The sequence below is a fragment of the Penicillium nucicola genome, assembly GCF_028828085.1.
Source record: "Penicillium nucicola strain IBT 29836 chromosome Unknown utg000001l, whole genome shotgun sequence".
Classification (NCBI taxonomy): domain Eukaryota; kingdom Fungi; phylum Ascomycota; class Eurotiomycetes; order Eurotiales; family Aspergillaceae; genus Penicillium; species Penicillium nucicola.
This window is the reverse complement of record NW_026643125.1, coordinates 3,397,214-3,411,620: the sequence shown is the minus strand read 5'-3', so window position 1 is coordinate 3,411,620 and position 14,407 is coordinate 3,397,214. Positions and strand designations below refer to the sequence as shown.

The following is a 14,407-nucleotide window of genomic DNA, read 5'->3' as shown; positions in this document are numbered from 1 at the left end:
CATATCACGAAGCCTTAGGACGAGCCCTCCTTGCCGTACTTGATGATATCACTGCCGGCCAAGGTCCAGACTTTCTCGCTGCCAGCAGGGATATCACCTTCAAGTGCCTTGAGACCAGCATTGACAGCAGCCTGACCAATGACATCGGACTCCTGGGCCCAGCCATCCTTCAAGCTAGAGTGCAGCTTGCCAGCCCAGCTAGCAACAAACCGGATGCCAGCCTCCAGCGGACGGCTCTCGTCGCGACTACCAGCAATCAAGCCAGGGCGCAGGATGACTGTATGATCAAAGCCCAGCGCCTTAACATCTTCTTCAATTTCACCCTTCATACGACTGTAGGCAATGTTGGAGTCCTTGCTGGCACCACTCGATGAGATCAAAACGTAGACCTTGGTTCCGGCCTCGCGCGCGGTCTTGGCGAGTTCCACATTGAGACCGTGCTCAATCTTATACTGGTTCTCAAATCCACCTGCAGCAGCTTTGGTGGTTGCGAAAGAGGAAATGAAGATGTCTGGGGTCGGGGTGAGAGAGGAGAGCTGGTTGGCCCAGGTGGCGGTGTCGTTGGAGATGAAGGTGGTGAGCTTGGCATGGGGCGCATTAGAAGCGGCTGGAGGTGTTCGACGGGAGATAGTGTCTACGCGCGTCACAGAGGGATTTGCGATCAAGCTGGTGAGGATATGGGATCCCTGTGGTTTATGCGATTAGTCCTCTTCCAGCCGAGGGTATGGTAGATGTTTCCATGGTCAAAATGGGGACACTTCAAAGAGTTGTGACTTACCACCATGCCCGTGCAACCGATCAATGCCACGTTTGCCATTTCTGTGTCAGTGTTTGTACAGTGAAGATGTTATGAATGTTGCGGACGAGGGGGACGGGTGATGCGCACTATTTCGTCATTAGGACGCTAAGCCGTAACAGGCAACTGTGAACTGTTTGTTGTTACAACATGAGTTTTATAGACGTTATGTACCCAAGAGGATGGCAATAATTCAAATTCTCACTAACAATTTAATAGATCCAAGGATTTATGAATAATTGGAAGAAATAGATGTAGTCACAATTGTTCCCAGTCTGCTGGTTGACTGACATTCAAATCTTCGAGCTCTGGGAGAGCTTCTTCTCCTCTGCCTGGTAAACCTTGACTAATTGACGAACAGAAAGGTCAAGCAAGACATCTTCAGAACCACCAGGGATACGAATGCCAGGGACATCGCGAAGAATTGCTGTGTGGAATTCGGTTAGCATGTTAAAAACACATTCAAAAGGATTCTAGGACGTACCTTCTACCAATTCACCCTGTCCCGTCTTCGTAAAGCCACTTCCACCGAAGAGCAAAACAGCTGTCTGAGCGCACTCATTCAAGACCATGCCGGATTTGGCCTTAGCGAGTGCAGTCAAGCCACCCAGTTGACGATCGCCTTCCTCCTTGCTGAGATGAGTAAGTTGATACAGGATCTGCTCAACCCACGCCCACATGGTTTCAAGCTCAGCACCAGCCTTGGCTAGACGATGTCGAACCACTGGTTGATCCATTAGGGTCTTTCCAAAGGCCTCGCGCTTGAGACAGTAAGAGAATGCAGCCGAGAGCGCGACTCGCGCCTGTCTAGTAGCTCCGATGGCTATGACCAGACGCTCATGGTTGAAGTTGGTCATGATTATACGCATGCCATCGCCCTCTCGGCCAATGATATTTGATACGGGAACTTTAACGTCGTCGAGTTCGATATAGGTGGTGCCACCGGCTACCTGGCCAGAAACCTTCAGACGGCGCATTGTGACACCGGGGTGGTTCTTGAGAGGAACAACTAAAACAGACAGACCCGCTGCCCCAGGGCCACCGGTTCGAACGGCCATAGTTGTATAGTCGGACCAGATGCCATTGGTGATCCTGTCGATCGTCAGACGGTGAACACATGTTGAGTAGCTTGATCTTACCATTTTTTTGTGCCATTGACAATGTAGTGCTTGCCATCAGCACTCTTAACGGCAGTCGTAGTGATGTTAGCGACATCGCTACCAGCCTCGGGCTCGGTAATGGCGATACATCCTCGCTTCTTGCCAGTGAGCAAGTCAGGTAAGAACTTCTCTTGAAGCTCACGGCTACCAAACTTGACAATTGGCGAGATGCCAAAGGCGAAGCCTGCGTTTAGGGAGCCACCAGGTCCACTGAGACCTGATCGAGCCATCTATACCGACACAGTTAGTTATAGTAAACCTTGAAAAAACAACACATCACCGGGCATACCTCGTCGCAGTAGATACCAGTATAAATGTAATCCCAGTCCTCGACCTTGACTCCAAGAATATCATTGATTCCGAGACGCTTCAGCCAATCCACGGGCAAGGGGGCAGGCATATTGGGCAAAAGCATGTTATGCTTGCAAAACGTGCCAAAAACATGCTCGGGGACGGTGCCCTCGCGCTCCCACTCCAACGCATGCTGGAGTAGGTTCTCTGTCGCGAATTTACGGCAAGCTTGCTGGAAACGACGGTGCGCAGGCGTAATATACGGTGAAGGGAGGCCACGAATATAGGGTGGCTCCGAGAAAGGGATTGGATTAGCAGAGTTCTCCGCCATTGTTGAATTAGTGCGAAGCCGGTTTGAATCGAGATAGTATATCTAAGTGTTCAATAAGTTTTGTATCAAACTAAGGCTGAATATATTGGAGGTTCCCCGCATTACGGGGTAAAGCACGACCGAGGCTCGGTGTTTTCGAGATGCGTGTGTTCCGCAGATCCACCCTAGTTATGCTTACTTATGAATGCCGGTGCATGGAGGCCATATTTATCAGGCTGCAACATCTCATGTGATTTCACATTAACTTTCGCCTCAGGCAAGACTCGCCACCTGACCCTGGCTGAGTAATTGCCCCGGAAGCGGTAATGATTTGCCACTTTGTTCCGCCCGCAGAAAAATCTTATCGGGCGATAACGAGATCACGCAATTGCGGCTAGCCGCTTTAGGCAAAATGACTGGGGTTTTCTTTTATACTTGGAGAGAGGGGATTCTCTTTCTCTCCACATTCTTCTTTGTTTTTTGTTCATACCGGTGTTCACTCCGGTAAATAGAAAAGAAGTCATGGCATCTGTTCCAGCCTTGTCGGCCTTGAATGGCCCGACATATGTCACAGCCCAGACATTGATCCAGCAAGTCGCATACTTGCTGAGTGACAAGATCTTCTCTTACTCACCGGAGAGCTTTGATTTGGATGCTGCCCTCAAGGAATGGACTGCCAAGAACGAGACCAATGCCAATGGCGAGTCTCCTGCCGTCAAGACCCTTGAGACTCGCCAGGGTGCCGGCAACCTGGCTCTCGGCTACCTCTTCTCGCAGGACTTTGATTTGAAGAAGCGCCACGTCCCCCAGGGAATTGTTGCTTCTTCAGCCACCCTCCCCTATATGCGTGCAGCCCTTGAGCAACTCTCTTTGCTCTACTCTGTCGCCAGCCCCGTTGCCGCACACGTTGCCGCCGTCGACTACGCCGGCGAGGGTCTCGTCTCCGACTATGCCTCCGCCCTCGCTTTGGCGGAGGAGCTCGGACTTGGCCTTGTCTCCAGCGGCTCCGCCCACGAGGCCCAACACATGGCTCTCTTCACCACTTTGCTCTCCTCGATCCTCCCATCCGTCCACATCTATGACGGTGTCCGTGTCGGCCATGAGACCACCCGCGTCATTGACGTTCTCGACAAGGATGGCTTGACTCGCGCCTACGAGTCTGTCCGCAAGACTCTTGATGAGTCTCGCACCCGTCATCTCGACTCTCAGGGCAAGGTCCTTGATCTCCTCAAGACCTTGAACGGCGAGCTCGGAACTGACTACAGTGCCTTCGAGTACCACGGCCACGCCGAGCCTGTATCCGTTTTGGTTGCCTTCGGCACTGTCGAGGCTGCCCTTACTGCTCAGGTAGCCCGGTCTCTTGCCAATGATGGCGTCCGCGTTGGTGTTGTCAACGTCCGTGTCTATCGTCCCTTCATTGAGGAGGAGTTCCTGCGTGTTCTCCCCCAGTCTACCAAGACTGTTGGTATCCTCGGACAGGTTGCCTCTGAACAGGCTGTTCAGGAAGAGGGCGTTCACTCTGCCCTCTATGAGGATGTCCTTGCTGCTTTGACCTTTGCCACTGGCCGTGAGCAGACACCCGCCTGCGTCGAGATTAAGTACCCTCGCTCTCAGCGTTGGGACCTTGTCTCGACCGCCGCTGCCTTCCAGTTCATTTTCGACAAGCCTATCCTCCCTATCAGCAGCGAGACACACCAGCCTGCCACTCTGCAGTTGCTCGATCCCTCCTCCGTCCAGGAGTACACTTTCTGGGACGTCGACAGCTCCGCCACCAGCGAAGCCGCCTACACTCTTGGCCAAGCTCTTGGTGCCGACTCGGCAAGCAACGTCACCACCAGCAAGGCCCACGACAACCTTATTCAGGGTGGTGCTGTCCGCATTGATATTCGCAAGAGCGCCAAGATTGTAGATGCACCTTACGCAATCACTGCTGCCGATGTTTCTTACGTTGGTAGCATCGCTCTGCTCAAGGATGTCGATGTTCTGGCCTCTGTCAAGGACAACGGCAAGATCATTGTCAACGCACCTGGTGTCAAGGATGAGGATCTCGAGAAGAAGCTGCCCGCCAGCTTCAAGCAGGCCGTTGCTCAGCGCGCCATCTCCGTCTTCATTGTCGACCCATCAGTTATTGACGATTCTTCTCTGGAATCTCTTATTCTCCAAGCCTCCTTTGTGCGCGTTGCTCTGCCTTCCCAAGAGGCTGTTGCCACTAAGAAGCTGTCCGCTATTACCGGCAACGCTGAGGCCCTTGACAACGTGACCAAGGATCTCGAAAAGGTTCTGCGACAGATTGAGGTTCCTGAGACCTGGAAGGAGCCTGAGGGAATCAGTGAGGCCATTCAGCTTCCTAAGGACATTGCTACCAACAGCTTTGTTTCGTTCGACAAGAACGAGACCGAGCCCGCTACTCTCCTCAAGGATTGGGAGACTTCTGCTCGTGGCTTGGCTTTCAAGGAGGCCTATGGCACTAAGGATGCCCTTCGCCCTGACCTGGCAACCAAGACCTTCACCGTTCATGTCAAGGAGAACCGTCGTTTGACTCCCGTAACCTACGACCGTAACATCTTCCACATCGAGTTTGACCTTGGCAACACTGGCCTAAAGTATGACATCGGTGAGGCTCTTGGTGTCCACGCCGAGAACGACCCCGAGGATATCACCAAGTTCATCGAGTTCTACGGCCTGAACCCCGACGCTATTGTCGAGGTTCCTAGCCGCGAGGACCCCGCTGTTCTAGAGAACCGCACTGTCTACCAAGCCCTGATTCAGAACGTCGACATCTATGGCCGCCCTCCCAAGCGCTTCTACGAGGCCCTCGCCGAGTACGCCACCGACGAGAAGGAGAAGAAGGACCTTTTGATTCTAGGAGGCCCCGATGGTGCCACCGAGTTCAAGCGTCGCGCCGAGGTCGACACTATCACCTTCGCCGACGTCCTGCTCGAGTACCCCTCAGCCCACCCTGACTTCCATGAGATCGTCCGTATTGTCGGCCCTCTGAAGCGTCGCGAGTACTCCATCGCCTCCTGCCAGAAGGTCACCCCGACCACTGTCGCTCTGATGATCGTCGCTGTGAACTGGACCGACCCCAACGGCCGCGACCGTTTCGGTCTAGCCACCCGCTACCTAAGCAGCCTCCGAGCCGGCTCCCCCATCACCGTCAGCGTCAAGTCCAGTGTGATGAAGCTGCCCCCTAAATCCACCCAGCCCCTCATCATGGCCGGTCTAGGTACTGGTCTGGCTCCTTTCCGTGCCTTCGTCCAGCACCGCGCCCTCGAGAAGGCCCAGGGCAAGGAGATTGGCTCCGTTCTGCTGTACATGGGCTCCCGTCACCAGCGCGAGGAGTACTGCTATGGTGAGGAGTGGGAGGCTTACCAGGAGGCTGGTGTCATCACTCTCCTCGGCGCTGCCTTCTCTCGTGACCAGCCTGAGAAGATCTACATTCAGGACCGGATGCGCCAGTCTCTACCCGAGATTATCCAGGCTTACATCCGCGAGGAGGGTGCATTCTACCTGTGTGGTCCCACTTGGCCCGTGCCCGATGTCACCGCTGTTCTCGAGGAGGCTATTGCCACCGAGGCTAAGCTCACTGGCAAGAAGGTCGACACTCGCAAGGAGATTGAGAAGTTGAAGGATGAGGAGCGCTACGTTCTGGAAGTCTACTAGACTTGTTGGGACCACTTATGTTCTCATGATTTCATGTTTCGCATCTATTCCCCCATAGTTAGATCGCTTTGGTCTCTTGCATCATAGAGGTTTTAAAATGCACATATCACGATCTTTACTTTGACACTGCACATAGATTTCATATTGAATGTTATGGACAAGGTATTCACTTTAGTATACTTGTATTACGATTTTGAAAATTGTAATTCTGGCAACGCGAAGAAAAGTTCGATACCATGACTATAAAAAAGATAATGAAACAACGCACAGTTTCGATACAGTCTTGACAGAAGCCTAAAGAGGATGGGCAGCCTTGCCCTTGTCTATGTATGGTTTCAGTACACGGCACTTGAATTGGGTATCTGTTCCGACAATGCTTGCAGTAGCTTCTGTAAATGTAATGTCGTCTAGGTCATCTATCGTCTATACATGATTCTTTGAATGAGCCGTGACATTCAAGCCCGCCCCAAAGTTCCAAACTTGGTCTTCCCGTATGCGCCGCCCATTTCCTTCCTCAACTCCAATGCCCGTCGGTACGGGGGTGCAGTAGGAGGTTGGACTGGATCCAAGGTAACATAATCCGGCGGCAGCGTGTACGAGGCATCTGAGTCCCAAGAAGACAGATCTCCACACGCAATAAATGAGGGGATCCATCGATTCTCGACAGAGAACTTGTTAGAAAGCTTGGTAGGTTGATTATCTTCAGATGTGGTCTGGAGGTGGCGGACTTCTGTAGTATGATTTGGCGCAGAGGAGTTGCTTCCCGCCAAAGGAGCTCGGTTTTGTGCAAGTTCATCAATCTTCTCGCGAACCTCGACGGCAACATTGCCATCTTCGGATACAGGTACTGGGGCTACAGCACCTCCAAACAGAGGGTTCTTCAATGCAGCCATGCCAACCACTCCGCTGTCGCTAATAGGAGGAATGAAGCCTTCGCAAACAACAAAGGCTTCCAAGCTGCTTGCGCGACTACTGCGCGGCTTGGCGACACTGACACGCTCGAACACAGTGCGCAACTGTGCATAGAGTAGATCCACATCACGGCCACGGAAAATCTTGGCGACAAATTTACCACCTGGTCGGAGCACACCCATGGCCAGGTTCAGCGCCGCATACAGCAGTTGTGATTGAATATAGATGTCTAGGTCGTGGAGTCCCGTTACATCGGGTGCACCATCTGAGATAACCAGATCAACAGGGTGGGGTTGTCGGATAGCCTCCGGGATGGATGATTGTAAATCGGAGGCTTGGGCGTATGCTTCGGGGTCTAGGGCGCGCAAAAGAAGAGGGATTGTAGAGGGGTGGGTAATATCGGCTTTGAGGGTAGTAATGCCTTCGAGAGGGGCCATAGGCTGCAGATCGATTGAGACGATCTTGACATTTTTGCGAGGCTTCAGTTCGGAACTTGAACTGGGTTCGATTTCCATTTTATCGTCGTGGGTTGTCTCGTCGGCCAATTCTTGCTGTGCTTGGTGTTTCTTCTCGAGCCATGAGCGTCGCCCGAAGCTCTCGCCCTTGATCAAGACACGGCTCAAAACTTGACTCCAACTTCCGGGCGCAGCACACAGATCCACCACTCTTGTGACATTGTCCGGGTTCTCGTGCTCGAATAGGTCGAATTGCTCGTCGATTTGGATAAGTTTGAAAGCGGAGCGGGCGCGCCAATTTTGTTCTTTTGCGAGACGGTAGTAAGCGTCGCGCTTGTCCTTGGATGATTTGCCCATTGTGAATTGACAAGCCCGTCGAGGTCAATTGGCAGTCGAGGTGGGTTAATTTTGCGACGTGGGGAACGAAAAGATAAGATTCCAAGGCGGACTCACTTTTCTGCCGCTTTTTTTCTCTGCGAATCTTCCCGGCGAGCGAGTGTTTCTGGTCTACTTGCACAAGTTACAATCCTCTGGAATAACTCACAATCACCATGGGCCAAAAGAGAGGACATGATTCTAAAGCCCAGGCGCTCCAGACGAAAAAGCGCAAGAAGTCCACCAAGGCCGATGTATCGGATGAAGGTGCCAATGCCTTTGTCGGAGTGGAGGACCTCAACTGGAAGGAAGTCGCGCTTCCTGACCGTATGGAAGATGCAGAGGGATTCTTCGGCTTAGAGGAGATCGACGGAGTGGATATTATCAAGGGAGAAAATGGCGGCGAGGTTCAATTCAAGGTATGCATTTCGAAGCTATGGTCAATTTTATTTGAAGCTAACAAGTTTTATCAATTGATTAGGCCAAGTCGGGAAAGCCTAGAAAATCAATTTTGAAAGCCCCCGAGGAGGGCGATGAGGACGAGTGGGCTGGCTTCAGCGACGACGACTCGACCGACAAGGCTGCCAAGAAGACTCCCACGGCCGATGCAACCGATGTGAAGGAAGATAAGAAGCCCAAGAAGGAAAAGAAGAAGAATGAGAAAAAGAACGACAAAAAGACTGAGACGACGGCCAAAGAAGAGAACGAATCGAAAAAGCCCGAACAGAAGCCTAAGCAACAAAAGCCGAAGAAGGATCAGAGCATGAAAAGCGCTCTCTCATTCGAGGCCCTCGAGGAAGACGAGGACGAAGACAGCGTTGATGTGTCGGCCTGGGATGTGCTCAATCTCTCACCCGAGATTTACACAAGTCTTTCCAAGATGAAGTTCAGCTCGCCGTCAGCCATTCAGAAAGCTAGTATCCCAGCTATTATGGACGGCCATGATGTCGTCGGAAAGGCCTCAACCGGTTCCGGTAAGACTTTGGCCTTTGCCATCCCAATTATCGAGCACTACCTCGACACGAGAGGAAAGCAAGATAAGAAGACCGAGAAGTCTGACTCAACGCCAATCGCATTGATTCTTTCTCCCACTCGAGAGTTGGCGCATCAACTCGCAAAGCATATCGGAGAGCTCACTGCCAACGCCCCCGATACCAATGCTCGCATTGCACTCTTGACCGGTGGATTGTCCATTCAGAAACAGCAGAGACAACTTGCTGCAGCTGACATTGTCGTGGGAACACCCGGCCGAGTTTGGGAGATTCTGAGCCAAGGACAGGGTATCATCCGCAGGATGCAAAAGATCAAGTTCCTAGTCGTTGACGAGGCCGACAGACTTCTTAGCGAGGGCCACTTTAAGGAGGTCGAGGATATCCTAGGCGCTCTTGACAAGCACCAAGCTGGAGATATCAAAGACACGGACGAGGAAGCTCAGGAAGAGGAGGAGGAAGAACTGTCAGTGAGACAGACTCTTGTTTTCTCTGCTACATTCCACCGCGATCTTCAACAAAAGCTTGCAGGAAAGAGTCGCTGGACAAACGGTGATATGTTGGACAACAAGGAGTCTATGGATTACCTTCTTAAGAAGCTAAATTTCCGCGAGGAGAAGCCCAAGTTCATCGATGTGAATCCGGTAGATCAGATGGCCCAGGGTCTCAAGGAAGGAATTGTTGAATGTCCCGCTATGGAGAAGGTGAGATCCCTCCAAAATCATATCCACGAGTACATTATGGCTAACATTGGAGCAGGATCTTTACGTCTACTCCGTCCTTCTATACTACCCTAAGCACCGGACGATCATTTTCACTAATTCCATCTCTGCCGTCCGTCGTGTTACCCAACTCTTGCAAGCTCTTCAACTCCCTGCATTTGCCCTCCACTCTTCCATGGCCCAAAAAGCCCGACTGCGTTCTATCGAGCGATTTTCCTCGCCTACGGCGGACCCAAGCTCAATCTTGGTGGCCACCGACGTCGCAGCCCGTGGTCTCGATATCAAGGGAATTGACATGGTCATCCATTACCACGTTCCTCGCGCAGCTGATATGTACGTCCACCGATCTGGTCGTACTGCTCGTGCCGGTGCTTCTGGTAAGAGTATCTTGATTTGTGCCCCCGAAGAAGTCGTTGGCGTGGCTCGTCTCGCCGCCAAGATCAACGCCAAGAAGAACAAGGGTGAGGGTGCATCCAAGAAACTCCCTCTTGAGTCCCTCGACATTGATCGTCGGGTTGTGGCTCGCCTTCGTCCTCGCATCAATCTTGCCAAGAGAATCACCGACACAACCATTGCTAAAGAGAAGGTCAACACCGAGGATAACTGGCTTCGCGCTGCCGCTGAAGACCTCGGCGTGGAGTATGACAGTGATGAGTTTGATCAGTCTAAGGGCCAAGGCCGCGGCCGTGGCGGTGGTCGTCAAAGGCGCGAGAAAGAGGCCAGTGGTATGACCAAAGGAGAGATGGCGGGACTACGCGCCGAGCTCAAGCAGCTGCTTTCCGAGCGTGTCAATATTGGTGTTAGTGAGAAGTATCTTACTTCCGGTCGCATTGATGTTGAGGCTCTTCTCCGCGGTGAAGGTAACAAGGCCTTCCTGGGACACCTTGACCCGCTCTCCTTCTGATTGACTTTGTGACTACTGGAGCGTTTGGGGGTTTGTAAAAAGGATTTAGTATCTGTGATATAGTGTTACATACCAAAACATGTTTAGACCGGCTTTTTTTCTACTGTAGATTGTCATGCATTACTGTTACCTAAAAATCGGAGGTCCGGTTCTATCACCGTGTTGCTTCGGCAAATATTGATGCTGCAAGTTGGCCGAGCAGGCCTGAGCGGACAGTGTGTAGTCCGACATACATACTCCACAGCTGAGATTAAAACAAAATCTCATATGTGGAAGGAGGTTTGAATTCCACGCAGTATCCCAACTCGAATATGAAGTTATCGCACCGCCAACTCGCTATCTCACGCCGTTGGAGAAGAGATAGGCGAACGCCGATAAGAGACCAGCAGCTCACGTCACAGTACAGCCAAATCCGAGCCCAGTAACACCAAGGCCCTTGTACATGTACATGTGACCCATGTACTAACATTAACGTACATAAACCCAGGGTTTCCCCTCTTCCCCAACTTCTCCTTTTATACTCCCACATCATGGATCCCCAAATCGAAGAACTACTCAGCCTGGAGGCTGTTCGCTCCAGGGCGCATATTGTCCTCAGATTGGCCGAACAGGGCAGTTTGAACCACTTCAATTACCATAGTGAGCGAATGGAACAGACCACAGACTATGTCCTCAAGCTCATCCAGGTATGACCCACTCCCCTACCTCCCATGCTAGAAGAACATATCGTCCAAGCTATTCAAGAGGCCTATACTCATACAATCTGATTTTGAATAGCGTGATTTTGGCCCTGATAGATACCATCTCATCCCACCTCATGGTCGTTGGCAACATTTCGAAGTCGGCGGGGTTCCCCGCATAGACACTCTACTCGCCGAGTGGGAGGGGCAGGGATGCGACACCACGGAAAAAGCCCGGAGACTGGTTGATCTTTTCTTTGTTTCTGTTCTTCTTGATGCTGGTGCTGGAGATCATTGGCGTTTCCAGGAGTCGCAGACCGGTCAAACTCTGACGAGGAGTGAGGGTATTGCTGTGGCTGCGTTGCACATGTTCCTCAGTGGAGACTTTGCTGATAAGAGTTCTGACGTGAAGCATACTGTTCATGGTAAGTTTAAATTCACTCTACTGCCTTGTATGCGATGCTAATAAGTGGTAGGTGACGCACTGCGCAACATCAATGTTGATATCTTGTCTCGTGGATTACAAGTGACCGAGTCCAACCCTATGGTCGGGGTTCCTGCGCGAACGGATATTATTCGCAAACTTGGAGAATCTCTTCTCAATGTGAAAGACGTGTTTGGACCGACTGGTCGTCCTGGTAATCTGGTTGGTACGTTGAGTCAACTCAGTTCCCACACATAGTCCATGCTGATAAGCAATCTTTTTATCGTAGACTTCCTCCTGATCAAGTCCAAAGCAAATGGAGGAAAGCTCGACTACAAAGACCTTTGGAATGTGCTACAGCGCCTCCTCCTTCCAATTTGGCCATCTGACCGGACAAACATTAACGGTCAACCTATCGGCGATGCATGGCCTCTACGGGCACTTGCTCAGCAGGCTGGGGCCGAATCGAAGCCATTCTCTAATATCCAACCTTTCCATAAGCTGACTCAGTGGCTGGCATATTCATTGATGGTTCCATTCTCCCGTCTACTCTCAGTTTCATGGACTAATACTGAGCTCGGCACTGGCTTACCTGAGTATCGTAATGGTGGACTGTTCGTTGACATGGGTGTTCTCGAACTGAAGCCCGAGGCCTTGAAACGCGGACTTGAGTTGTCGGGTGGTAGTTTGCCTTCTTATGGAGCGGGTGATGACGAGATTGTTGAATGGCGGGCCATAACTGTTGCCCTTTTGGACGTGCTGCATGTGAAGATTCTCGAGCGTCTCGATGGTGTTACGCTTTCTCTGCCTCAGGTGTTGGAGGCTGGCTCTTGGAAAGCAGGACGAGAGCTTGCGGCAGCTAATCGTCCAGAGACCAAGTCTAGTCCTATTTTGAACTTTGGAGATGGTACTTTGTTCTAAATATGGCTGAACTAGCATATTTACAGAGCATGTTACTGCGACCCCAAAACTACATAGCACTGAAGAAGAGATCATCTGATTATAGTGTTAATGATTACGATGAGCAATAAAGGTCTACCATTCATCACACTGCTAAAAACACACCCATTGATCTAAAGTAAGCCAGTAAAGCAAAGCAGTTTCAGCGGAACCCGCTGTATAGATCCGGACGTTATCGGGATCGGCATGCCGAGTTCTCGGCATGCCTATCGCCGAAAGTCGGCCCTTTGAGCCCCACTGATGGACCCGACGCAAAAAATCTCGCGTGGCTTTCAGGAACTGGTTCAATCCGAAGTGCCGATTCTTTCCTTACTTCTGGTACTTTTGTCTTTTGATTCATTTCAGCATACCCAATACACAACTGTGTGGTCTCCTGGACACTGCTGCACCTCTATTTCAACAGTAACGCGAAACTAAAAGATCGGCGACGCACGCTAACGCCGACGTCGCAGTCTGAGCCTCTTCCAGAGTATGTACCCCGGCCGGCATTTATGCGAGGTCCTCTGACGCAATGGCAGTTAGTTTCCACCTGAAAACTTATATCAGCCTATAAATATATTTCCGACATGTCGAACATCTCCTCGATCAGCCGTCAGCTTCTCCGCTCTCGGAACGTTTTAGCACGCATTTCATACTCGCCGTCGGGCTCCATTACTCACCTTCACCAGCAGGGCCCGTCGCGCTCTGCGGTCGTCCACGACCAGGCAATCCCCCAAGACCAAAGACACGTCCCGAGCCCCGAGGGCTCATCATTCCTTTCTCAGACACATCAAAAGAAACCCACACCGCAAAGACCCCAACATGAATCCACAACCATCGACACCCTCATCTCCCAAGTCCCCATCGTCCAGACCCTCCGCAACGCCCCCAAAACTTACAAAGAAACCCGCCCTCACCTCGCCATCCCACCAGCAATCAGACAACACCACTTCGTAGGCGGCAGTCTAGCCGGCCCAGGCAAGCTCGCCTTCCAGCCATATATGTGGACATCAACAAGCAAGACAGACACTCAGCAAACAGCCAGCAAGGTCGTCTCAGTCTTCCACATCGGCCAAGACCTCTGCGGACATCCCGGCTTCGTGCACGGCGGCCTCCTCTCCGTTCTCTTCGATGAGGTCTTTGCTCGCTGTGTCTCTGCCGCGTTCCCCTCTGGCCTTGGCATGACGGCAAATCTCAATGTGGATTTCCGGAAGCCGGCAATTACTGATCGCATGTATGTCCTGCGTACGGAGACTGTCAAGGTTGATGGGCGGAAGGCTTGGGTTGAAGGGCGCATGACTTGTTTGCCGCTTTCTTTGTCCTCTTCTTCTATTGAGTCTGGTGGTATTGTGAGTGATGCTGGTTTGTTGAGTGAGGACAGTGAGGGGGCTGTTATGGTTGCTGAGGCTAGGGCTTTGTTTATTGAGCCTAAGTTTGCGGATGTGAGTATCAATGATTCGTTTCCTTTCTGTGTGGGGAAGGGTTTGCTAACAGATGTTTTAAGTCTATGGTTTCTATTTATAAGAACTAGTTTTGACCTGGTTCGGCTTTTGATGGGAGGTTGTTTGTTATTTTTATGCCCTAGATCGCGTTATATAGAGTTTGATGACTGATAGACTGATAGACTGATAGATTCCAAGGTTGATAGACCATATTATAATGATAGAATTCCTAATTGTCTGGACATTTTTCTCGTTTTGTCATCATTAGAGTCATTAATTCATAATGGATATTGAAGGATCCATAGATTGTCTAGCTGTGATAATCACTCGTAGCTTCAGCGATCT

At 51.3% G+C, this 14,407-nt stretch overlaps 7 protein-coding genes across 7 annotated transcripts; 4 read left to right on the top strand and 3 right to left on the bottom strand.

The window, feature by feature from the left end:
- Positions 1-14: 14 nt before the first annotated feature.
- On the bottom strand, positions 15-817 carry N7511_001285 (uncharacterized protein; the record flags this gene model as incomplete). The annotated part of the gene is made up of 2 exons (XM_057123710.1): positions 15-686; positions 779-817. 2 exons carry the CDS (start codon positions 815-817, stop codon positions 15-17), a joined length of 711 nt encoding a protein of 236 aa, XP_056989443.1.
- Positions 818-1,089: 272 nt separating this feature from the next.
- On the bottom strand, positions 1,090-2,578 carry N7511_001284 (acyl-CoA dehydrogenase family protein; the record flags this gene model as incomplete). Its single annotated transcript, XM_057123709.1, has 4 exons — positions 1,090-1,223; positions 1,281-1,888; positions 1,936-2,186; positions 2,246-2,578. 4 exons carry the CDS (start codon positions 2,576-2,578, stop codon positions 1,090-1,092), a joined length of 1,326 nt encoding a protein of 441 aa, XP_056989442.1.
- A 501-nt stretch (positions 2,579-3,079) lies between these two features.
- Positions 3,080-6,220, top strand: N7511_001283 (sulfite reductase subunit alpha; the record flags this gene model as incomplete). The annotated part of the gene is made up of 1 exon (XM_057123708.1): positions 3,080-6,220. The coding sequence occupies one exon, from the start codon at positions 3,080-3,082 to the stop codon at positions 6,218-6,220; it is 3,141 nt and encodes a 1,046-aa protein (XP_056989441.1).
- Positions 6,221-6,675: 455 nt separating this feature from the next.
- On the bottom strand, positions 6,676-7,944 carry N7511_001282 (tRNA methyltransferase TRM7; the record flags this gene model as incomplete). The annotated part of the gene is made up of 1 exon (XM_057123707.1): positions 6,676-7,944. One exon carries the CDS (start codon positions 7,942-7,944, stop codon positions 6,676-6,678), a length of 1,269 nt encoding a protein of 422 aa, XP_056989440.1.
- Positions 7,945-8,138: 194 nt separating this feature from the next.
- On the top strand, positions 8,139-10,577 carry mak5 (ATP-dependent RNA helicase MAK5; the record flags this gene model as incomplete). Its single annotated transcript, XM_057123706.1, has 3 exons — positions 8,139-8,381; positions 8,444-9,655; positions 9,711-10,577. The coding sequence occupies 3 exons, from the start codon at positions 8,139-8,141 to the stop codon at positions 10,575-10,577; spliced, it is 2,322 nt and encodes a 773-aa protein (XP_056989439.1).
- Positions 10,578-11,107: 530 nt separating this feature from the next.
- Positions 11,108-12,602, top strand: N7511_001280 (URC4/urg3 family protein; the record flags this gene model as incomplete). Its single annotated transcript, XM_057123705.1, has 4 exons — positions 11,108-11,263; positions 11,355-11,682; positions 11,734-11,907; positions 11,971-12,602. The coding sequence occupies 4 exons, from the start codon at positions 11,108-11,110 to the stop codon at positions 12,600-12,602; spliced, it is 1,290 nt and encodes a 429-aa protein (XP_056989438.1).
- Positions 12,603-13,207: 605 nt separating this feature from the next.
- On the top strand, positions 13,208-14,151 carry N7511_001279 (PaaI family thioesterase; the record flags this gene model as incomplete). The annotated part of the gene is made up of 2 exons (XM_057123704.1): positions 13,208-14,062; positions 14,125-14,151. The coding sequence occupies 2 exons, from the start codon at positions 13,208-13,210 to the stop codon at positions 14,149-14,151; spliced, it is 882 nt and encodes a 293-aa protein (XP_056989437.1).
- Between the last annotated feature and the right edge of the window lie 256 nt (positions 14,152-14,407).